The sequence below is a fragment of the Corythoichthys intestinalis genome, chromosome 15, assembly GCF_030265065.1.
Source record: "Corythoichthys intestinalis isolate RoL2023-P3 chromosome 15, ASM3026506v1, whole genome shotgun sequence".
In the NCBI taxonomy this organism is placed as follows: Eukaryota; Metazoa; Chordata; class Actinopteri; order Syngnathiformes; family Syngnathidae; genus Corythoichthys; species Corythoichthys intestinalis.
This window is the reverse complement of record NC_080409.1, coordinates 13,064,864-13,088,880: the sequence shown is the minus strand read 5'-3', so window position 1 is coordinate 13,088,880 and position 24,017 is coordinate 13,064,864. Positions and strand designations below refer to the sequence as shown.

Here is a 24,017-nt window from a genome sequence, read left to right as displayed (position 1 = left end):
AACATTGTGTCCGTTTTTTTTCTAATAAAGAAAAAAGTAACATAGATCAACTTATAATAAAGCATAACTTTATTAACATTGTTTTGTTTGTAACAGAGAAGACTTGACGTGCATCAATTTGCCTGAATTAAAAAAAAAAGTCACATCCAAACTGTAAAAAATACACTCAAGGTACATTTTTGACCATTTGATACAGAAAAATAAAATGTAATAAAATCAGTAAATAATAACAAATTAAAATTGATTAGAAACATTCACTCATGAGGACAATATGCCAAAAAATTTGACCGAAAAAACAAAACTGAATAAAAGAAAAAAAAGAGTGTCCTTGGACAGGACCGTTTTTATCTTTGCTGCTCACATTATTTACCTCCTTTGCAATGGTGTGGAGTTATTTTGCAATGAGCATGCTCACAATGCTCACTGGTTTACTGATATAACACTGACAAAGCAGGACGATTGTTGGCAATATTCGGCACGTTTTCACTGAAAAACAATCAAGCGGATTATCAATGAGATTGGCAGGCATGAAAATCTCTCACCTTTCGGCGAAATTCGCCGTTTTGAAGTCAAAAAGGGCGACCTACGTGAATTGCGTAGATCCGAGGAGAAATTCTTTTTGGGAGGGGGGGGGGGTCGGGAGGTTTTATTTAATTATTATTATTATCATCATGTGATTAACTTAGTACGTAAACTGAGCACTTAAGAACACAGTCAGCAAATCCTTCTAGATGCTTCGCTGACGAGAACCAATCATCGGCCCAAGCTGCGTTCCATTATTCCAAACGCGCGCACTCCTTACGCGTGTACGTGGAGTGCTCGGAGAGCCTTCGGTTGCATTGCAAAGCAGCGAAAACAAAAAGCAGGCCTTATCCACATCGGGGCAGACCAGAGCGCAGCATACACACAGCAGATTGAACTTGGTGAGTAATGGTTTCAATCGTTTTCACGTTTTGCGATATAAAAAAGTTACTGCCATTCGTTGCACCTTGCGTTGAACAATGCCAGAGCTAGCCAAATCTCCCATGAAAAAAAATAGCTCCCATTAAATTGGCGTCAAGCTTGTGTATTTAGCGGTAATATAAACGAAGAAACACACTGTTGAGTCAAATTAAGCGGCATTCTCTCGGATGGAGGGGGCGCCTCACATCGCTCCCGTCGTCCGCCGGAGACGCGTTATTTTCGGCTTGGATTTGAGCTGACGGCCGGTGTCGGCACAACAGCGGCCCGACGAGTGGTGGGAATGAGTCTTGCTTCTTAAAGCTTTTCAGAAATACAGGGATCCCTCGTTTTTCGCGGTTAATGGGGACCAGAACCCGCCGCAATAAGTGAAAACCGCGAAGTAGCGACCCCCCCCCCATTTTTTTGTGCGTGTTCAATGCATTTATTCAGATTTTACATTGGAAAAAAGATACATATATATAAGACATGTTTTTTCACTTTTTTCACCAAAGTATCATTTATAAATGGTTTTCAAGCACTTCAAAATGTAAGAATTATGATAAGTTTTAAACATGTTACTGCCCCACTGAATTATTTTTTAACAAGAATAAAGTAGTTAGAAAATGCTTGGCTTTATTAAAAGCTTCATAGTGAGTCTACTCAAATCCTCTCAGGCTTTGGTAAACGGTGATTGGCACATGTGCAAAGTTTTTCTTTTTATATATATTTTTTTGTTTGAAGCAACTTATTTGATTGAATAATAAAGACACAAATGTCCTAGCCAAAATGTGGCCCAAACGCAAAACATTACTTAAATGGAAAAATTTGTTTCAATCAAGAAAAATAGTTTTCAAATGCTTTTTTTTGTCTCAAATTTATTATTGCAATCAAAAACATTTATTTTTTTTTTTTTTATTGAAGCTACTTTTTGGGATTAAAAGTATATACTGTATTTTGATTGAAGCAACTTTGTTTTTGATAGAAGTAACTTTGTTTTTTGATTGAATAATAAAAACACAAATCTAACTCCATCGTTATTGAGTGAGAAAGAAATTAAGAAAGCTTTAAAACTAAAAGCCACTGGGGAGTCTGTTTGTTTTTTAAAATATTTATATTTCATTACATAGACATGCGTCGTAGGGAAGGGAGATTGAGGGATAAAAAAGTTAGAGTTAGATGAGGCTGCTAAAGGCAGTGGATACCTCATCAGCTGGGTGAATAGCAGACCTGGTAAGAACAAGTTTGCAAGGATAGTCGGGTATTAAATCCAATTATAAACACAATTACAATGTTATTTTTCTATAAGATTTTTATGTCATTGCTTTATTAATCATTAGGTGCTAGAGTTAAGTATGGATAATAATGAAATAATAGTTTTAAGAAAACTGTGCTGTTGGTGGCTCAGTGACCATCTGATGTGGTTTGTTCTCAGATGAACAAGTTGAGGAAGGAAGTTTTGATGCAGACGTTGAAGGAAGAAAAGAGGCAGACTGACTGAGTCACAGCCAGAAAGTGTTGATGACAGTTTTGATTTCTATTCACTGTTGCCCCCTCCCAATTAAAGTATGTCACAGTCGCAGCCAATTATTATCTAAAGCCGGTTAAAATTTAAGTTATGTTGTTTTAAGGTGTATTAAATACTTGTTCATGTGCCCCTTTTGATCTACGAGCACCCACCCCTCCACCGGTCTCTGCATGGCCCTGCTGAAACACAGTGTGGGTCGACAGAGCTCAATATTTTGTTGGGGTGTACAATACAGTGTACTGGAACATATTTCCTCCACACCCTTCTCACCTTTTTAACCCCTGACCCATTTTCATGCCTGGATTGGGGTCTAATGTCTTTTAGTGGCGTCTTAATTGATTTGGCTTCTGGCTGTCCGCTATAATTATTTTTAGACAAAGTAAACAGTGGTCTTTCATCATCACCCACTGTATTAAAAGTCAAAGCTAAAAGGCAAACGGCACGAAAAAAGCGCATTCTCGGCGGCCGAGGTAGAACCGTAGGTGAGGGCGGTCGTCGTGACGATCCCAAGCCTAAAATGGCACTTCTCTTCTCGAGCGGCGACGTGAGAACCGGACAAGACACTGGGTCGCTGCGTGAGTGAGTCCGGTCGGAAAACGGCTTTCGAAAACGGCGGTGGCACACTTCTCTTCATATCTGTTTTCTGTGTGTGCTGAGTGCTCTTCCTTAGTTCAAAAATACTGCGCGCACTCTGAAAATGAGAGCGCCACTCTCACTTACTGAGTGGATGTGCAAGTACACTTTATTCCAGTACGGCATAAAAAAAATAATAATAATAATAAAAAAAAAAGCATGTTCCCCGAGGTCACATGCGCCCCCCTGGCATCGCTCTGCGCCCCCCCAGGGGGGCGCGCCCCACTATTTGAGAAGTACTGATTTAGAGGATGTAGAAACATAAATAAGAAATGGGCAAATGAAGTTTCCACAAATTCCCTATGAAGAACGAGGAACAATATAAACTGTGGTTACTTGCTGTTGTTGTCCACCACATGGACACACCGGTGGAAATAACATCACTGGGATTACAAATGTTGCTGTTCATACTTCAATTATTAACATGCAATGGTAAGTTAAAATAACTTTATCCTGAAAATATTGCCAACACTATTGATTGCATGGGTCATCTCATCGGTGATTCTCATGTGTGCATATGTTGTGTTTTTTTATTGGCATGCTAAGCTAGGACCACTGCCTCGCGCTAGCTTAGCCAGTCCGGAGCCCTGAATCTAACAAATAAATGACAAACTGCACAGGACTTGTTGAAATCAACTCCACCGACTGATTAAATCCCCGCTAACTCGAAAAGTAAGCCTAATGTTAAAAATTCTGATTTTTGATTCTGATATTTAGGTCAACTATGGAGAGTACGTTGATCAACTAGGCAGTGGTTCTTAACCTGTGTCCGATCGAATCCCAGGGGTTCAGTGAGTAAGTCTAAGGCAGGGGTGTCCAAACTTTTTGCAAAGGGGGGCAGATTTGGTGTGGTAAAGATGTGGGGGGGCGACCTTAACTGACGTCCTTTACGTAAAACAATATATTTAAGCAAATTTTAGCAAGCCATTCTGTGTGTCACATTTGCTTTATTTATTTATTTTTTTGGAAATAATTTCAACAATCTCGCAACTAGCCATTGTGGCATTCTCTTTCGACTCTCAGACGCTTGCGAAATAATGCTGCTGTGAAATTAAACTAGTTTCAATTTGCTTCAATTTCTCGCTGCGTATCTTCCCTGTAATCTTGTTGTACATGTCAGCGTGTCTTGTTTGGTAATATCGCCTCACATTGAACTCTTTAAAAAACGCGACTGTCTCTTTGCAAATGAGGCAGACACAGTTGTTGCGTATTTTAGTGAAGAAATAGTCCAATTTCCTCCTATCCTTGAAGCGTCTGCCAGTCAAATTTCTTTTTTTGTTGATTATCGCCATTTTAGAAAATTGGAAGTAAAGGGTCACACAGGGTAATGTTGCTGCTGCGTTTTAGTGGGTAAATGAGGCACAGAATTTAGTGTGTAAGCTACTTCATATGCTGGTAGCAGTACTGCTGACCAATTTATTAAATCGGTGTGCGGGCCAGACATTATTAATCTTATGACAAAGGCTGGGGGCCGGATGAAATTTGACCATGGATTTTGGTCGGACTTTTGGTGATGACTTTTGGTGGTCTAAGGGGTTCGGCGAAGTTAAAGAAACACGGAGCCTTATTTTTGTATGCTGATTAAATCAAGGCAAAATGGCTTTTTAAACCAGGTTTGCTCCTAATTTGAAGGCCTAATCCATTTAACTGCTAGTCCTTTATCTAATGGGAGGATGAACTGGTTTGCTCAGTGGAAGGTTGACTCACACTTTGTATGAGGGAATACAACAGGTCTCAAATTTTGACCCGTTTTTTAAATAATGTTGTCAAAATGAGTAGAGCTTTGAACAGGAATTTGCTAAATGATTAGCTTGCTAGCTTATATATACTGTGGGGCAAATAAGTATTTAGTCAACCACTAATTGTGCAAGTTCTCCCACTTGAAAATATTAGAGAGGCCTGTAACTGTCAACATGGGTAAACCTCAACCATGAGAGACAGAATGTGGGGGGGGGGACGACAGTCATATTGTTTGATTTTTAAAGAATTTATTTGCAAATCATGGTGGAAAATAAGTATTAGGTCAATACCAAAAGTTCATCTCAATACTTTGTTATGTACCCGTAGTTGGCAATAATGGAGGCCAAACGTTTTCTGTAACTCTTCACAAGCTTTTCACACACTGTTGCTGGTATTTTGGCCCATTCCTCCATGCAGATCTCCTCTAGAGCAGTGATGTTTTGGGGCTGTCGTTGGGCAACATGGACTTTCAACTCTCTCCACAGATTTTCTATGGGGTTGAGATCTGGAGACTGGCTAGGCCACTCCAGGACTTTGAAATGCTTCATACAAAGCCACTCCTTTGTTGCCCTGGCTGTGTGTTTGGGATCATTGTAGGGCTGCAGCTATCGAATATTTTAGTAATCGAGTAATCGACTGAAAATTCTATCGATTAATCGAGTAATCGGATAAAACAAATATATTTTTAGGTGAAGAGCAATTATAAATATACATGAGAAAACGAGACATTTCATCTAATCTTGAACCATTTTCAGTCAATCAATGTCTTTATTTTCGATGTATATTGTTGAAAACGGCCAACAATTGCATCTCAGATGTAACTAGAATTTTAAAAAAAAGACTAATTCACTGCTTTCACTCAAAAAACTTTTAGATCTTATTTGAAAAAAATATATATATATATATATATATATCTTACCTAAAAATGCCGTTACGCTTGATAACACACATCACTTAAAAGTTTGGATTTTTTCCCCACGTGTTTCAATTGAATTTCTCTTTGTGTCAAGCCATTTTTAAGTTCTAGTTAAGTTTTAAGTTAGTCTAAACTGTAAGTCCTGATAGGATTTTGAGTTTTTGCAGTGTTCAAAATAAATGTATGATACAGGCTGTATTGGAGCACATTAGGGACCAGTGCTACTTGGTGTTTTATCCAGCAATGACTACTGAGCTAAAATTGATAGTTAAGATAGGTAAGTTTTTATTTTACACCCTCATCACTCCACAATGCTATGCTATGTTAAAGCCTGTATGTAAGACACGTTAGCCACGCATCGACAGTGGTCATAATTAATAGAAACCTAGCCCTCCGCAGGGCTAACGTTACGTGAGCTAGTAGCTAGCGACAGTAACGTTAATCTTATTTATTAGCGCTTAGCGCTCTACTGCTTTAAGATGGGGGCTGTTTACTAATGCTGCCCAGACGCGGCCGAGTCTGTCATTTTGCATCTAGTTCAACATACATGTGATCTCTATGAGACTTATCAGACGCTACCTGTACCAACGTAGCATTGTGCGGGCTAGTCTTTAGCAACGTCGGCGTCGTTTGTGGCGGCTGTCGGCTGCAGTAAGTTTTTTTTTTTCCTTCTTCCTCTCCGCATGTGACAGCGCGTTGTCCCGCATTAAAAGTAGTCCGAGCAAAACGTGATGCTTAGAACTGTCAAAATAAACGATTACTCGAGGTGAATAAAATAACTCGGATCAGTTTTTAAACTCGAGTTACTCGAGTTGCTCGAGTACTCGTTTCAGCTCTTGATCATTGTCCTGCTGAAAGACCCAGGCACGTGTCATCTTCAATGCCCTTGCTGATAGGAGATTTTCACTCAACATCCCGAGATACATGGCCCCATTCATTCTTTCCTTTACACCGATCAGTCGTCCTGGTCCCTTTGCAGAAAAACGGACCCAAAGCATGATGTTTCCACCCCCATGCTTCACAGTGGGTATGCTGTTCTTCGGATGCAATTCAATATTCTTTCTCCTCCAAACACGAGAACATGTGTTTGTACTAAAAAGTTCTATTTTGTTTTCATCTGACCATCACACATTCTCCCAGTCCTCTTTTGGATCATCCAAATGCTCTCTAGCGAACCGCAGACGGGCCTGGACGTGTACTGGCTTCAGCAGGGGCACACGTCTGGCAGTGCAGGATTTGAGTCCCTGGCGGCGCATTGTGTTACTGATAGTAGCCTTTGTTACTGTGGTCTCAGCTCTCTGTAGGTCATTCACTAGGTCCCCCGTGTGGTTCTGGGATTTTTGCTAAATGTTCTTGTTATCATTTTGACGCCACGGGGTGAGACCTTGCATGAAGCCCCAGATCTACGGAGATTATCAGTGGTCTTGTATGTCTTCATTTTCTAATAATTGCTCCCACAGTTGATTTCTTTACACCAAGCGTTTTACCTATTGCAGATTCAGTCTTCCCAGCCTGGTGCAGGTCTGCAATTTTGTCTCTGGTGTCCTTCGACAGCTCCTTGGTCTTGGCCATAGTGGAATTTGGAGTGTGACTGACTGAGGTTGTGGACAGTTGTCTTTTATACTGATAATGAGTTAAAAAGGTGCCATTAATACAGGTAAAGAGTGGAGCCTCATTAGACCTCGTTAGAAGAAGTTAGACCTGTTTGACAGCCAGAAATCTTGCTTGTTTGTAGGTGACCAAATACTTCTTTTCCACTCTAATTTGGAAATAAATTCTTTAAAAATCAAACAATGTGATTTTCTGTTTTGTTTTCCTCCACATTCTGTCTCTCATGGTTGAGGTTTACCCATGTTGACAATTACAGGCCTCTCTAATCTTTTCAAGTAGGAGACCTTGCACAATTGGTGGTTGACTAAATAATTATTTACCCCACTGTATATTGGTTTTGAATGACAAAAAATGCTTTATTTTCTAATTCTAAAGGGTTCGGTAAATCCACATGAGAAACTTGTGGGGTTCGGTACATTTAGCAAAGTTAAGAACCACTGGACTAGAAGTATTTGTATTCATTTTAAGGAATATTGTAGAAGAATTAGGACTGTTTAGGTCACTTTTAGGGGGTACTTTGACAGGCTGGGAGTATTTCTTTTTTATTGTTATTTAAACCAGTGTGACATGAGAGATTGTCAGGTGTGCCGCAAAAACGTATTCAATGTTTTTTTGTTTTAATATAACATTATTGGCGGTGGCGGTATTTTGAAGGACACTCAGCCTTGTTAACAGCACGCGGACATCGTCGGGTGGAGTTGCAGTAGGAAGAAAGGAGCAGGTGGAAGATGTTGGAGTTATATCTCGTGTCACGTTCAAGAACTGCTCGGATTTCTAGCCATCAGCCACCTTGCTGTCCACGGCAGTGTGTTGGAATAAAACGCAAAGGATTGACTGTCGTCACATGGATACAATGGAAAGGATACGTTCGTGTATATGGACACTTGACGGGTCTAATCAAATGATGTCCAGTAGACATGCTGGGATTCACATTGTTGCGGACAGCAAGGTGGGTGATGGCTATAATTCCGAACAGTTCTTGATTGCAAGACGAGCAATTGCCCCGTTTGCCCGCACGCACGCGACCGAGAACCTTCCTTGTGACACACACGAAAATCATGGTGGCAGTGGCAGTCATGAATACGTTTTTTTAAAAGGACAACTTTGAAATCCGAACTGAGCCCTGGACAAGATTCTTTCCCAGAAGAAAGGCCTTCGTATGAGTCATGGTTAAAAAAAAAAAAAAAAAAAACCAAAAAAAGTAAAGACGAAGAGCTCAAAGGCATACATAAAGTTAAGTTTCGTTCAGATTTTTTTCTTTCACCGGGGATGAGAGGAAACCTCAATTATGTTTCACGTTGCATTAAATATCACACAGAGTAAGTGTAAATATTGAGAAATTAATATCATAATATACAGAAAATCGTTTTGGAACATTTTTAGTTTGGGTTGTGCCGCAAGATTTTTACCAATGTGCTGTGACTTAGAAAAGTTTGAAGAACAATGTTCCATTGAATGAATATTTCAGTAGATTCAGGAGTATTTGTTACTTTGTGGAATATTTCAATAGATTTTGGTGTGTTTGGGTAACCTTTATGGAGTACTTTTATGTCATTTCAAAGTATTAAGGTCACTTTTAGTATTTCAATACATTTAGTAGTACCTGGCATTAGTTTTTGTCACTTTCAGAGAGTACTTTCTATATAGTATTTGTACTACTTTAACTGAATATTTCGGTAGACTTTGAAGTATTGAGGTTACCTTTTGGGGTATTTCAATAGCTTTAACATTATTTGGGTAACTTCCAGAGTACTTCAGTCATTTTAAAGGTATTAAAGTGACTTTTAGTCAGTATTTCGAAGGAACGAATAGTGACAGTCCTCCCTGCTCCAAATGGATTGGATGTCTGTTGCGGTCAATGACATTGAAATGTAGTGATTGAATGCCAGCCATCTCAGTTAATATAGTGTACATTTTCATTGGATCATATGCAATAAATACACTTCCGTTCAAAGGTTTGGATTCCGTTCAAAGGTTTGGGGTCACAACACAAGTGACCTCAACCTTTGAACGGCAGTGTACAGTATATATTAATTGAATTGTATGCAATCGTTCAAAGGCTTGGGGTCACAACAATCAAAAGTCATATTCTGTGCTAATTATTTCTTCAGTTACTGTTCCAGTTGTTTCATTAATTGCTAGTTATAGTATTTGGTACCACTTTATTTGACAGTGGCGCCATAAGACTGTCGTTAGACAATCATAATTATGACATCACTGTCTTGAGCTTTTATTAATGCTTATAACATGTCATTTAGTGTTATCCGACAAATCATCTCACTTTTGAATGGATGTAAAAGATCCAAGCTGGACATAAATGGAGTTAGTGACATGATTTGCCGGATGACACTTAATGACATAAGCAGTGGTGATGATAGTGGTGTCATAATTTTGACGGTGTTATGACACCGCTGTCAAATAAAGTGTTACCTATTAACCCAAATAAATCAACAAATAAGCCACAGGATTCAAAATGAAGGGAAAAAGTAGCGGCTTATAGTCTGACAATTACAGTAACTAACTACCCCGTGTCTACTTAGGATGAGCGAGAAGCTGCCGTCTTCTCACCTGAATTTTACGAGGCTGCGCGGCATATCAAAATGCGGAAAGAGCTGACGAAGGTAAATCTCATTTCGATCGGTCGCCGGGGTGTCATTGACATGGCTGTCCTTGTCGCAGCTGGAGCTAGAGGTGGAGCTACTGAAGGAGGAGAAGAAAAACGCAGACGTCACACATCCTTTCTACTTGGGTGATGAACGCATACGCGTGCATGTATTGAGGAACGTCGGGTTTTAGAGCGCCAATTTTTGCTTCAGCTGGCAGGCTGCAGGCGCTGCAGAGATTTTGCACTCACCTGCGAGACGTCCTCAAGGCCCGGGAGCTTCTGGCCGGGCAGCTGGCCAGGCCCGTGTGCCACGAAAACCTGCCCGTACCGGCCCAACTGCACAGGTATCTGTCGTTGGTGTGGCATCCGATTGTCCTTCTGCTGTTAATTACTTTGAGTCTGTCGCTAAAAGATGTCCAATCCATTTGAAGTGGAAAGTTGGCAGGGAATGCCACTTTAGCGACACTCATTTGTTTTTCATGTTTATTTGCAGTTTATTGTTTTTACTCATTTGAGTGTTTTTGTTTTTTTTCCCCTAGGGGTTAGAGCTTTTGCAGTTTTTTGCATTTTCCAATTTTTGGAGGGGTTGTTTGATTTTTCGCATTTTTTAAAGCTTTTTTTTTCTTTCTTCTTCTTCTTTTTTTGGGCACTTTTTCATAGTACCTTATTGGCCCGGATATAAGACGGTGTTTTTTTGCATTGAAATAAGATTGAAAAAGAGGGGGTCGTTTTATATCCGCGGTCTAGACATTATACCCATTCACGACGCTAGATGACGCCAAATATCATTGAAGCAATGTTCTGTTATGACAGATCTCAGCTACTCTCAAGTTTAACCAGTTTGCATTATTTTATTGGAATGTTTTTCCTTATTCAGATTTGTTTCAAGACTACAGTTAGACTTCACTTTGATGGTTAATGCGGTTATTGCAATTTTGTTGTTTTATCACAATAGATTGGTTTATTTACATTTCAAAAACCAGAAGCCATTCATTTACGAATGTGATTGCACTTTAGTTTACATATTTAAATGTTCAGATATTAAGATTTGAATGAGGCAAAATAAAATGCTTTTTATCTCAAATATATTGTTATAATCGTTTGTTTCGGATGTACTGTAATTATTTTCTGTATAAAAATAATTTGGTGTTCAAAAAGTCTTTTTTCAAACTTGAGTCTTGAAAAAGAGGGGGCCGTCTTATAATCAGGGCCGTCTTATATTCGGGCCAATACGGTATTTGCAGTTTTTGTCGCTGTTTTCACAGTTTTGATTTCACGATTTTTGTGGCTCTTTTTTGTTGTTTGTTTTCATCTTTTTTTATTTTGCATTTTCCCGGTTTTTCAAATTTCTTTTTTTTTTTTTTTTACCAGTGTGATTAGCAGTGTTTTTGTCAACGATGATGATAATGAAAATATTTTGTCAACGAACACTTTTTTTCATGACAATATCGCGCTAAAAATGTGTTTTGGGAGACTAAAACATAGCTAGACAAACCCCAGTTTTCAACTGACAAGACAGGAACGAGATGAAAATGCGCTGTAGTTTCTGCCACATGTTTACAGTGTATGATGTTTTATGTCTAGTTAGCCTGCGTAGTAGCAGTGTCTGGTTTTGTTTTGTGTTATTTTGAGGTACAGAACAGGAAATGTGAATGCTCTGGTTTCAAATGAACGAACGTTCCCAGTCTAAATTGATTCGGGGTCGTGCACCGTCAATGCAGTCTTAGAGTTAACTGAGACACTATTATGGTAGAAGATTTTGTTAGCAACTTGTTGGTTCCTTTTTATTTTTTTAGACATTGACACCTTTTTAAAACGATATCTCGATTCTTGGCAGGAGCATAACGATAACCTTTTGTGATACAAAGTATCACGATATATCACCATTTCGATATTTTGTCACACCCCTACTTGACATATTTCAATAATAAGAATTTGGATGTTTGCGAATCGTTCTCTAATCTTTCACGGCCGAATCGTGAATAATCTAAGAATCGGCAATTTTGCACACCTCTACTAAACACGCTGGAGTTAATCCTTGTAGCTGGTGGGAAACATTCCTGACAGTGTTTACTAGCCTTTAATCTTGTACTAATGCAAAATCATAAAGGAGGTATTGCCTCCTCGGCAGCCACTGTCCGCAAACATGTTTTACATGTCAGTCGGCCCTCCTCCTCTAAGCCGTGACCGTCTGTAACTATTCTGTAAACGAAGTATTCCCATACCAGCGATTTCATTTTCTTTGATGGGGGGAAAAAGTTCAAGAGTTTCACCTCCTCCAGCCATCGTGGAGCACAGCTGACTCACTGACACTGAGCAACAACTGGTGGGGGAGGGTTGAGTCTTACAACAGCAAGCGAGGGATTTCTCCATGCATTTTTGGGACATTAAAAATGGATAATACCTGAGGGACAGTATGACAAATTTTTTGCGGTTTTGAAACCTTGACGTTTTCATACCATGGTATACCTTGAAACCGGTAATCGGCACATGCCTATGCCCAAATGATCATTTGTGACAGCCTTAGTGTCACGTGAATAGCATTGTTGTTTTTTCCAGCTACGTGGTTGAGACGACCCACATGGCCATGGAATTTGTGGAGACTCTGGATGAAAAGAGAAGCACCATCAGCAAAAGTGGCCACGTTGCATGTGACTTGGATCAGCTGGTAGGTTATTAGGGCACAGCAATTTGGCCTGAAAAACAAGCCCGACATCTATTTTTAATTAAAAAAAATTGATCTACTCTTTCCCACTAACCCTCCTAATTTTTTTAAAAAAAGACTATAAAAACATAAGGCACAGAAAGCACAATATGTTTTAGCTTTTCTAAGGCACTCATTAAGTTAATAGGCTAAATGAACCAAGATATTATAGATGTTGACCATTTTTCAGGACTCATCGGTCATGCAGCTCACAGCGCAGTCCTGGGAGGTTGCGACGTTGGCCAATCGCCGCCCTTGATCCAATTTTAGTGACTGCTCATCTCATTCTTTGTCTTTCACGTATCCTTTTGTCTTTTGTTTGAATGCGACTCATAAATTCACAGCACGGTATATGGCACTGAAACATGATTCGATGCCAGCCTTCCTAGTTCAAATCAATTAGATGTCTATCGCTGTCTATGACATTTAATAACTCACAGAATAGGGATTATGGATTGGACGTCTAGCGCAGTCAATGGAGGCCAAAGAGTAAACGGCAGATGCTTTCTCATTGATCAGTCATGTTAATGCCGGGACTTTTTTTTTTTTTTTTAATAAATGAAAAATCATTGGAATTTTGGTGTGTATATATACCAAAAAAAAAAAGTGAGAAAATCAAAGTTTGTTATCCGGCTGTTGAATCGGCACAGTGCAAAATGTGTCACTTGAGGGTGGCCAGATCTTTCTCCAGACTTTGAGCGAAGCGGTGGTTGAGAAAGAGGAGCTGGCCGTGAGGAAGAAGGCGACTCAGCAGGATGTCAACTCGGCTGCTCTTCAGCAGCACCTGCAAAACACACACACAAATAAATACAAATCAGCTATTCATAGTAGAGGTGGGAACATCTGGGTACCTAGCGATAATAACCTGTTTTGAGATTATCAGTAGTAGACGCCCAATCCCACTTCAAATGGACTGGACATCGGTGCCAGGCAACAAGTTATTTTTGGGGCATTTCACATAATTTCCTGTTGATTTTCGGTCACTTCCATTTGGGGTATTTACGGGTCCCTTCCTGTGAATTTTGGGTTACTGTAAAAGGAAGTGACTCAAGAATGTCCCCAAAAGTGCCTCAAAATGAACAGGGACTAATGTGTAAATGTTGTAAAATGAATAGTAAGCGACCTGTAAATGCTGACAAAAGACTAGCTGTGTTTTCAACCTTTTTAGAGTCAAGGCACGTTTTTAAATTTTGGGGAAAAAAATCTTGTGACTCACCACAAACTAAAAATGTTCTACAATTACTTTTTGTACAGAATAAATATAATATACTTTCTCAATTTTTATACTTAGTGTGTTATTTGATGCAACATGAAACATAATGGAAAAGGTTTCGTCTCATCCCTGGTGAAAGTAAATCCGAATGAAACATAGCTTTCACTGTATTGGCTTGCCTTTAAGGTCTCAGTCTTCGCTGTATTTTTTTTTTTTTAACCATGACTCATACTAGGGATTTCATCTGGGTCAGAATATTGTCCAGGGCTCAGTTTGGATTTCAAAGTTGTCTTTTTTAAAACCTATCCATGACTGCCACCACGACTTCCATGTGTATCACAATTAGGCCTGAACGTAACAGAAAAAAATATTGCTGCGATTTTTGGGGGGGTTTGCGATATATTGCGATATTATATTGCGAGATTGAAAAATTTATATCAATATTTTTTTAAAGAAATATATTTTTTTATTTAAAGATTTTTTTACTAGATGACTTGAATAGTTGTTTGGAAAGAGTTTGGATGATTCACCATGCCCGCAGTGTACAGTATTCCATCGTTTTTCACGGCTAATAGAGACCAGAACCTGGTGCGATAAGTGGAAAAAATGTGAAGTAGCCCCCCCAAAACACACAAATTTTTTGGGGTGTGTGTGTGCTCAATGTATTTATTCAAATTTAGCATTAGAAAGAGATACATATAAGACATGTTTTTTCTCACTTTTTTTCCCCAAAGTATGTGGGTGGCATGGCTCAGTGGTTGGAGTAGTTGTCCCCCAACCCAGAGGTTGTGCGTTTGATTCTCCGCCCTGATGAACTTGCCTAAGTATGCTTGAGCAAGATACTGAACCGTAGAACTCTCATCTTTACAATGATATCAATCTTTTAGTACAAGTGTAACACCATTTACCATTTAAAAAAAATTATATATGTTTTTTAAGCACTTCAAATGTAATAATTATGATCTGTTTTAAACATAACTGTCCAACACAATCATTTTTAAACAAGAATAAAGTACTGTAGTTGAAGAATGCTTGGCTTTATTAAATGCTTCTGTTTACCTAACTTGGCTGTGACTCTTGGAGTGACATGTAGAAATTACAAACTCCTCATGATCACTTCTGGCATTTATTTTATGTCTCGAACCCCCCACAGACACACACATAAATTCCAGCCCGCGCTTCCTGCAGAAACTGTTTAACAAGTTAAACGATGATTGACACATTGCTGCCTTAGTGAAGTCCGATTCCTTGGCAAGATCAAAGACATCGTTAACTTTAATCAGCAAGTGCCACAGTGACAGAGCTGGGAGAGGGAGTTAGGGAGGCTGTGCAAGCGAATGAAGCAGAACAAAGGTTTGTGGATTGAAAAAAAAAAAAAAAAAACTATCGCACGTCCTTGCGATGGGACTACCATGCATGCGCACATCGCGATGGCGATGTTTAAATGATATATCGTTCAGGCTTAATCACAATGAAGGTAGTTGGTCGCGTGCGAGGTAATTGGTTGTTTTGCGTTCAAGAACTGCTCGGAATTGTGGCATTCAGCAACCTTGCTGTCCGCGAGAATGTGGATCTCAGCACGTCTACTCTATATCATTTGATTAGACTCGTCAATCTCGATATACACGAAAGTATGCTTTCCATTTTTTCTATATGTGATGACTGTCCAACACAGCAAGGTGGCTGATGGCTAGGAATCTGAGCAGTTCTTGAACGGGACACGTGGAAAGCGATATTGGACCATTTCTCTCGGCAAACCTGACGATCTGTCTCGGCACACAGTTTGAAAAACGATGAGCTAGACGTCCAATCTAGTAGTCAAAATGAATTGGATGTGGACCGCCGTCAATGGCAGCTAACGTGCTAATGTGAACTATTCTAATTGAAGATTTTGGGAGCAACCTGGAAACACTCCGGTATCCCATTTTGTATTCCCATTTAATGTTTTTTTGAGAGTGCAATCTTGGCAAGTCAATAAATGTTATTGCAAGCATAAACACTTTTTCCTTTATTTTAAGTCTCCTAAAATGTATTCTGCAACACATTAAATGTTTGTAATCAGATTAGGGCTGCAGTTATCGAATATTTTACTAAATAAGTAATCGAATAAAACATTTTTTAGGTAATGAGCAATTATAAATGAGAAAACTAGACGTTTCACCTAATATTGAACCATTTATTTTAGATGTACTGTACATTGGTGAAAACTGCATCTCAGATATGACTAGAAAAAAACTCACTGCTTTCACTCAAAAACTGTAAGATCTTATACAAAAAAGTTATCTCTTACCTAAAAATGTCATTACGCTTGATAACACACATCACTTAAAAGTTGATAGTTTTTCCCACGTGTTTCAATTGAATTTCCATTTCCACAAGCTATTTTTAAGTTTTAGTTAAGTTTAAGTATAAATTGTAAGTCCTGATAGAATTTTGAGTTTTTGCAGTGTTCAAAATAAATGTATACCTGTTGTATTGGAGCACATTAGGCACCAGTACAACTTGGTGTTTTATCCATCAATGACTACCGAGCTAAAATTGACAGTTAGCTCTGTTATGTTTTTATTTGACATCATCATCACAGCGCTGTTTTAAAAGATTAAATAAAGCTTGCATTAAAGACACGTTAGCCACGCATCGACAGTAGTCCATACCTGTCAATCCGAGGCCATTGGCAATCTTACAAATAGTGGCGTATGCCCTTACAAATTGGCGACTAATCTTACAACGTTTTCTGTAGCATGCAATATGAAACAAAAATAAAACAATTTTTAAAATAATATAAATTTATTGGTAATAGTGTCACATATAACCTGGTGCAATCTAAGAACTATCTTCAGCTGCATCATGATTACTAAAATTTAAGAGTGACTTTTGTTATAATTGTATGTAGCACTTTTGGCAATTTCTATCATGTCTTTTGATGGCTGCACTTCATGGCACTTCAGCTCGCAATTCAGTCTGACTTAAAGGTAGTTAGTTAGTCTGTCCAATTATAAATTAAAAAGGTCAATTGATAAAATTAACTTACCAATGCAATCTTTGAATCAGGGAACATATCTTTTTTGCTAATTCTGAGAAGTGATCAGCAATAGTTGCATGCAAATTGTGTTTGGCAACAAATTGGCAGAATAAAATCTCCGCTTTCGTCACTTTTCATTCTGCAGACTGCATCTTTATGACCAGTGTTGTTAATCTTACTTTTAAAAAAGTAAGTAATTACAGTTACAAATGAATTCTTCCAAAAAGTAATTTAGTAACTCAGTTACCTGAATGTAAGAGTAATTAGTTACTTGGCAAAGTAACTGGTGTTACCTTTCATGTTTTTTTTCATTAAAAAAACACAATTGTAACCTTTGCTATGTTTGGAAGTCATTTAATGTGAATCAACCGTTAAAGTTGTTATAATTGCTCCCGTTTTTGCATTAGTTCCCTTCTGTCTACTTTGGACATGTGAAAGTTTTAAAACATTAAAGATAGATTCAAGTCAAGATTTTGCCAATTTAGGAGTATTTTAGATAATAGGTTACTTAGGTTCGCTAGGAAGGTTGACTACGACAGCCTTTCTGGGACGTCTCCTGCTTTAAGATGGCGGCTGTTTATCAACGCCGGCAAGTGTATCATTTCGCATCTAGTTCATATACATGTGATGTCTAGCGTCGCATCATGTGGGCGTAGTCTGTAGGCTGTCTGCTACAGTCAGGTATTATTGGAGCCACCTAGCCGTGCATCGCGTTTGCAACGGCGTCACAACTCCTCCTTTCCTACTCCCGCTCTTCTTTCTCCATGTGTCTGACTTTTCTCGCGTCATGCAACCAATGTAGTAACGCACATTGTCTCGTTGCCGAAACGGCGACAAAATCCGAACAGAGAAAAAAAAAATGTAATGCAGGAAAAACGTACAGATTTTGAATTACGGCATACACATTTAAAAATGAGTGCTCACTTGTACAAATTATGCCAAAACCGTCCAATTTGAAAGGGATGGTAGTCATAATTAATAGAAACCTAGCCCTCCGCACAGCTAACATTACGTTAGCAAGGTACAGTAACGTTTATCTTATTTATTAGTGCTACGTTAATTTTACCTTGTGCCGAGTATCGCTCCTTCGCTCTCAGGGTAAACGTGGTGCCTTTGGTGGAGCACGGTCTAGGCGGGCGGTTGCGCCTGGCGAGAGTTGTGGGGGCGGTCATCGCTTGCGGGGTCAAGTCTGGGGTAGCCGGGGCCAGGCGGGGGGCAGTGTTATGCAAGCAAGGTCTTACAGTGAATACATGAAACACTGTCTCCAGCTTGAAATGCTCCTACACTTTTGCTATTTTCTGCTTTGTCTGGGTGCCTTTCTCTTCGCTTTCGTCGGCTTCTTCATCTTTACCTCTATATTCATGCGCAGTTGAAATCAAATATATCCGCCGCCTCTCTCTACTTTCTGTACGCACGTAACGTCAGCGCGTTGTGCTGCAATAAAAGTAGTCCGGGCAAAACGTTATGCTTAGAGCTGACCGGGAAAATCCCTCGATCAATTTTTAAAATATAGTCGAATAAGTCAAATACAACTCTAAATCAGATTACTCTATTATTCGAACTAACCACTCGATAGATTAATGGATTACCTAAATAATCGATACCTGCAGCCCTAATCTGGAGCATCACATTTGTGGGATTAAAGTTTCAAACTGGCCAGAAAAAGAGAACCATGTGAAACTCGCGTTCTTAGAAGTAAAGGCTATTCAGTAAGAGAAATTGCCAAGAAAAAAGGAATTCCTACCATGGTGTGTGCTACTTCCTTCAGAGAGCAGAACAAACAGGCTCTAACCAGAGTAGAAAGAGGAGCTGCACAATTGAGCAAGAAGACACGTACATTAGAGTTTCTTGTTTGAGAAATAGACGCCTTACAGGTCCTCATCCGGCAGCTTCATTAAACAGTACCTCAAAATGCCAGTGTCAACATCTACAGCGACAAGAACACTCAGGAATGCTTGGCCTTCGGGGCAGACTGGCAAAGAAAAAGCCATATCTGAGACTGGATAATAAAAGGAAATTATTAATATGGGCAAAAGAACACAAACATTGGAGGAGAAAAGTGTTATGGACCGACGAACCGAAGTTTGAGGTGTTTGGATGACAGAGAAGAACATTTGTGAGATGTAGAACAACTGAAAAGATGCTGGAAGAGTCAATCTGTCAGGCATAGTGGAGGTAATGTGATGGTCTGAGCTTGCTTTGGTGCTGGTAAAGTGGGAGATTGGCACAAGATAAATGGGATTTTAAATAAGGAAGGCTGTCGCTCCATTTAGCAACCGCCTGTGGACAACTCTCGATTTCATCCTACAACAGGACAATGACCCAAAGTTCACCTCCAAATTATGCAAGAACTATTTAGGCAAGAAGCAGGCAGTTAGTATTCTATCTGTAATGGAGTTGCCAGCACAGTCACCAGATCTCATCCCCGTTGAGCTGTTGTGGGAGCAGCTAGGCAAGAAGTGCCAATCCAACTTGTGGGCGGTGCTTCCTGAACCGCAGAGTGAAATTTCTACAGATTACCTCAAGAAATTAACAGCTAGGATGCCAAAGGTCTGCAACGATGTAGCTGTCGCAAAGGCAGCATTCTTTGATGAAAGCAAAGTTTGAAGGAGAAAATTATTATTTAAACGCTTCATTCTAACCTTGTCAACGTCTGGACTATATTTTCTATTTTGAAACTCATTTTAAAAGTGTGATTTTTCAAAGAAAAACAAAATTGTCTGGGTGAACTTAGATCAGGGGTGTCCAAACTTTTTGCAAAGGGGGCCAGATTTGGTACGGTAAAAATGTGGGGGGCCACCCTTGGCTGACGTCCTTTACGTAGAACAATATATTGAAGCAAATTTTAGCAAGCCATTCCGTGTGTCACATTTGCTGTATTATCTTTTTTTTTTTTTTTTTAATTAATAATTTCCACAATCTCGCAACTAGTCTTTGTGACGTTCTCTTTCGACTCTCGGGCTCTTGTGAAATACTGCTGCTGTAAAATTAAACTAGCTTCAAGTTGCTTGAATTTCTCGCTACGTCTCTTCTCTGTAATCTTGTCGTAAATGTCAGCGTGTCTTGTTTGGTAATATCGCCTCACATTGAACTCTTTAAAAACAGCGACTGTTCCTTTGCAAATGAGGCAGACACAGTTGTTGCGTATTTTGGTAAAGAAGTACTCCAATTTCCACCTATCGTTGACGCGTCGGCCATCGCAGTCAACTTTTTTTTGTGTTGATTGTCGCCATTTTAGAAAATTGGGAATAAAGGGTCACACGGGGTAATGTTGCTTAGAGTGCTGCTGCCTTTTAGTGGGTAAATGAGGAGCAGCATTTAGTGTGTAAGCTACTTCATATGCTAGTAGCAGTACTGCTGACCAATTTATTAAGTCTGTGTGCGGGCCAGACGTTATTGATTTTATGACAGAGGCTGGAAGCCGGATGAAATTTGACCAAGGGTCCCCGGGCTGGACTTTGGACATGTCTGCCTTAGATGTTTGAAAGGTAGTATATATTTACATGAAAAAACTTGTGTTAGTATTTTTTATTTTTTTTTATAAATGTAATAATTTTCATTTACTTTTGGCCATTTTTATTATTATTATTTTTATTAAAACTGAAAGGAATCTAATTACTCTGACATCTTTAGTCTTAAATGAAAGACTGATTGATGGCGATAGACGTCAAATCAATTCATACTGGATGGAGCGAGCAACGATCGAATGATTGCTCAAAACACCAGCCTTCCTGGTTCAAAAGGATTGGAAGTCTATCCCGGTCTTTGGCAGAGTCTCACCTCGCTGCCCTGACCCAACATGTGAAGATGCTCCAGGCAGTGTCGGACCAGGCTCCGGAGCGTCCCCTCCGCAAGCAAGGGGTTCTCGTGGTGCTCGCACAGCATCACGAAGGCCAGAGAGTTGACGGCAAACCACATCGCGCTAAGCTCCCGCCAGTAGGGGTCCCCGCGACACAGCCTCAAGACCCCGCTTTCGGCTTCCTGCAGGGCCAGGGCTTCCTCTCCTGGCAGCGCCTCCGTGGGAGGGCGGCCCGACGCCTCTCGGCGAAGCCCCACCGCGCTCTGGACCTGCCTGAACCAAAATCAGCCGTGTCAGTCCTTCAGTTCAGTCCCGGCGAGACCGTATGTTTTGTAACGGTTGGTAAAAGATGGAACTCATTCAATGCCAAGGACGGACTGGAAAAGTTAAAAATGAATAGGAAAAGAGCCGAAATGTACAGGAAGTGACCTGGAAACGCTGCAAAATCAACAAGAAATGACAGATGAACAGGAAGTGACCTGAAAATGTTCTAAAATCAGTTGAAAATGATTCACCCCACAAGGAACTGACCAAGAAATGCTCCAAAATCAACAAGAAATGACAGATGAACAGGCCATAAAAATACTCTAAAATCAATTCATAGACTACGGGGCCGATCCGTAGGGGGCCTATTTTCAAAAACTTCAAATATTTTCAAAACCAAAGGCACTAGTGACCTAAAACCAAAACGGGCATCTCTCTTAGGCATACTAGTATATGAGTCTCCATGAGCAGTGACATAAAAAAATTCAAAGTCGTTCCCTAATAAAATCCCGATTATTTTTTTATACAAGTATAACAAAACTTAAAATGACTATAAAATTCTCAACATTTTACGCTAGATGCACAAAAATCACCAAATGCAGAGATGCTCACTTATATTTTCATAGCAACATTTAACAAGTTTTTGCCCAAAAGTGCAACTTTTTTGTTTTGTTTTGTGCAATTTAGTGCAAGTTTTCAACAGCTTATAAATCACTCAATTTTCAAATCAGAAACTTAATAAATTGAGGAAAGCATGCAGAAACATCTTAATTGTAGAGACCCAAAATCCAACAACGCAGCCGTCACAAAACATGAAAATTCTCGTAAATAAATGCTAATATCGCAAATTTTCTATAGATATGAACGTAAAACAGTCTAGATTCTTGGTTAAAAGCAAAAAACGGGCAGTTTTCGTTCATTTACGTAAATATTTCAAGCCAAAGTTACACTAATTTTATCCATTATTTTTTTTCAGGTTTCAATGTATATGAATGGTGCTATTTAATATAATAATTACCGGTACCTTGAATCCTAGACCAAATCACTCTTGAGACACTCCTGCCTGCTTGTATGCAGTAAAAACCTTTGTCCTATTTCCACCTAAATCCGGCTTTAGAACGCAGCATATGTTTTGAGTTTATCACTGTTAAAGCCAACTCAACGTTCTGCCTGGGTCGGCCCCCTATGGGAAGGTGTGGCGCAATGTCTGTGGGAGCTGTCTTGTCAACTGATGGTGGAGTCTGTGATCAATTGGAAATGATTCAGAATGTAAACAAAGTGACCCATAAGTACCTTCAAATGAACAAGGAACTGACCCCAAAATGTACAGGAAGTGACAATGATATGCGCCAAAATCATGACCCCCCCCCCCCCAAAAAAAACAGGTGACCCAAAATTTGAAATGCTCCAAAATCAATAGGAAGTAACCTTTGGGGTCTAAAAAATGACCCCAAATGTTCAGGAAGTGACCAAGGAAATGCTCCAAAATCCTCAGAAAATTGCCCCAAATTAACAGAAAGTGCCACAAAATCAACAGGAAGTGACCCGGAAAAGTTAAAAAAAAAAAAAAAAAAAAAAAACATAGTAAATGAGCCAAAATGTACAGGAAGTGAACTGGAAATGCTCCAAAATCAACAAAAAAAAGACTGATGAACCGGAAGTGACCTAAAAATCCATCGGAAAGTATTCACAATGTAAACGAAGTGACCCATAAGTACCTTAAAATGAACAAGGAACTGACCCAAAATGTACAGGAAGTGACATTGATATGCGCCAAAATCATTCGAAAGTGACACCCCCCACCCCCCCCTAAAAAGAAAAAAAAAAAAAAGAGTGTCCCGCAAGTGCCCTGAAAACACAAGAAAATGACCCGGAATTTTAAATGCTCCAAAATCAACAGGAGGTCACCTGGAAATACCCTTAAATCAATAGAAAAGGACCCAAAATGTACAGGAAGTTAACTAAGAAATGCTCCAAAATCCTGAGAAAACTGACCCAAATTAACAAAGTGCCCCAATGTCCTGAAAATCAACGGGAAGTGACCCGGAAAACTTGAAATAGGAAATGAGCCAAAATGTACTGGAGGTGACTCGAAAATGCTCCAAAATCAACAAGAAAAGACTGATGAACAGGAAGTGACCCAAAAATCAATTGGAAATGATTCACAAAGTAAAAGAAGTGACCCATAAGTACCTTCAAATGAACAAGGAACCTACCCAAAACGTACAGGAAGTGACATTGATATGCGCCAAAATCTTCCGAGAGTGACGTCCCCCTCCCCAAAAAAAAAAAAAAAAAAAAGTGACCCGAAAACAAAAGGAAATTGAAATGCTCCAAAATCAACCGGAAGTAACCTGGAAACGCCCTTATATCAATAGAAAACGACCCAAAATATACAGGAAGTGACCCTTAAGTACCCTATAATTAACAAGGACTTCAAATCAACTCACTGACTGCCAGTGACAAGGACAGACGTCCAATTCATTTAAACGGACAGAACTCACCTCTCAGTGCCATTGACGGCGCAAGAGGCCCAATCTAATTGGACTGGGAGGGGCGAATAAACAAACGCTGGATTGGACGTCTACCGCCGTTTGTGAGTTAATTTCTATTAAACAGTAGGAAGGTTGTTGACGTGTTTCCTTAGTGTCCAAATGAATTTGCTGTGTTGTCAACTTAAAAACTGTTCATTTCTAACCCGTTGGCAGCAACGTTCGGCTTTCCTGAAATTTCCCTCCTACTTGAGAAGAAGGGATTTACCTGGCCACTATCGCGATCTTCTCAGCCGACAACAGGCGCCTCTCTTCGGCGTTGAGCTGCCGCCGGAGGGAGCCGTCCTGAAAAAGGGTCTCGTCCGGCCCGAAGACACGGGAGTAGAGAACCCTGCTCTCCCCGGGAGCCAGCGCCCCGATCGGGCACACGGTGTGGATCAAGAAAGCCACTACCATGATCCCGTACAACAACAACAACCTGGTTTGATCACATGGCCGTCTTCTTCTCCTGTCGATTTTCGGTAGATTCGACGCCGGTCACATGACCATCT

General features: G+C 39.7%; 2 protein-coding genes across 2 annotated transcripts in view; one reads left to right on the top strand and one right to left on the bottom strand.

The window, feature by feature from the left end:
* The window catches only part of haus2 (HAUS augmin like complex subunit 2), a 30,724-nt gene extending 14,609 nt beyond the window's left edge, over positions 1-16,115 (top strand). The window contains exons 3-7 of the mRNA XM_057859404.1: positions 9,908-9,988; positions 10,047-10,116; positions 10,184-10,316; positions 12,532-12,640; positions 12,867-16,115. Of these exons, the coding sequence (XP_057715387.1) occupies positions 9,908-9,988; positions 10,047-10,116; positions 10,184-10,316; positions 12,532-12,640; positions 12,867-12,935 (462 nt within the window). The 3' untranslated portion in view covers positions 12,936-16,115. The remainder of the gene's footprint in view (positions 1-9,907; positions 9,989-10,046; positions 10,117-10,183; positions 10,317-12,531; positions 12,641-12,866) is intronic.
* ap5s1 (adaptor related protein complex 5 subunit sigma 1) lies at positions 92-24,017 on the bottom strand. The gene is made up of 3 exons (XM_057859403.1): positions 23,735-24,017; positions 20,692-20,983; positions 92-13,460 (listed from the first exon to the last, which is right to left on the bottom strand). The coding sequence occupies exons 1-3, from the start codon at positions 23,920-23,922 to the stop codon at positions 13,338-13,340; spliced, it is 603 nt and encodes a 200-aa protein (XP_057715386.1). The 5' UTR covers positions 23,923-24,017; the 3' UTR covers positions 92-13,337.

Coding starts and splice junctions, on each gene's coding strand:
- ap5s1 (XM_057859403.1), bottom strand. CDS start 23,922: ATGGTAGTGGCTTTCTTGATCCACACCGTGTGCCCGATCGGGGCGCTG. Junction 20,984..23,734: donor AAGATCGCGATAGTGGCCAG/GTAAATCCCTTC, acceptor ATTTTGGTTCAG/GCAGGTCCAGAGCGCGGTGG. Junction 13,461..20,691: donor TGTTGGGTCAGGGCAGCGAG/GTGAGACTCTGC, acceptor TGTGTTTTGCAG/GTGCTGCTGAAGAGCAGCCG.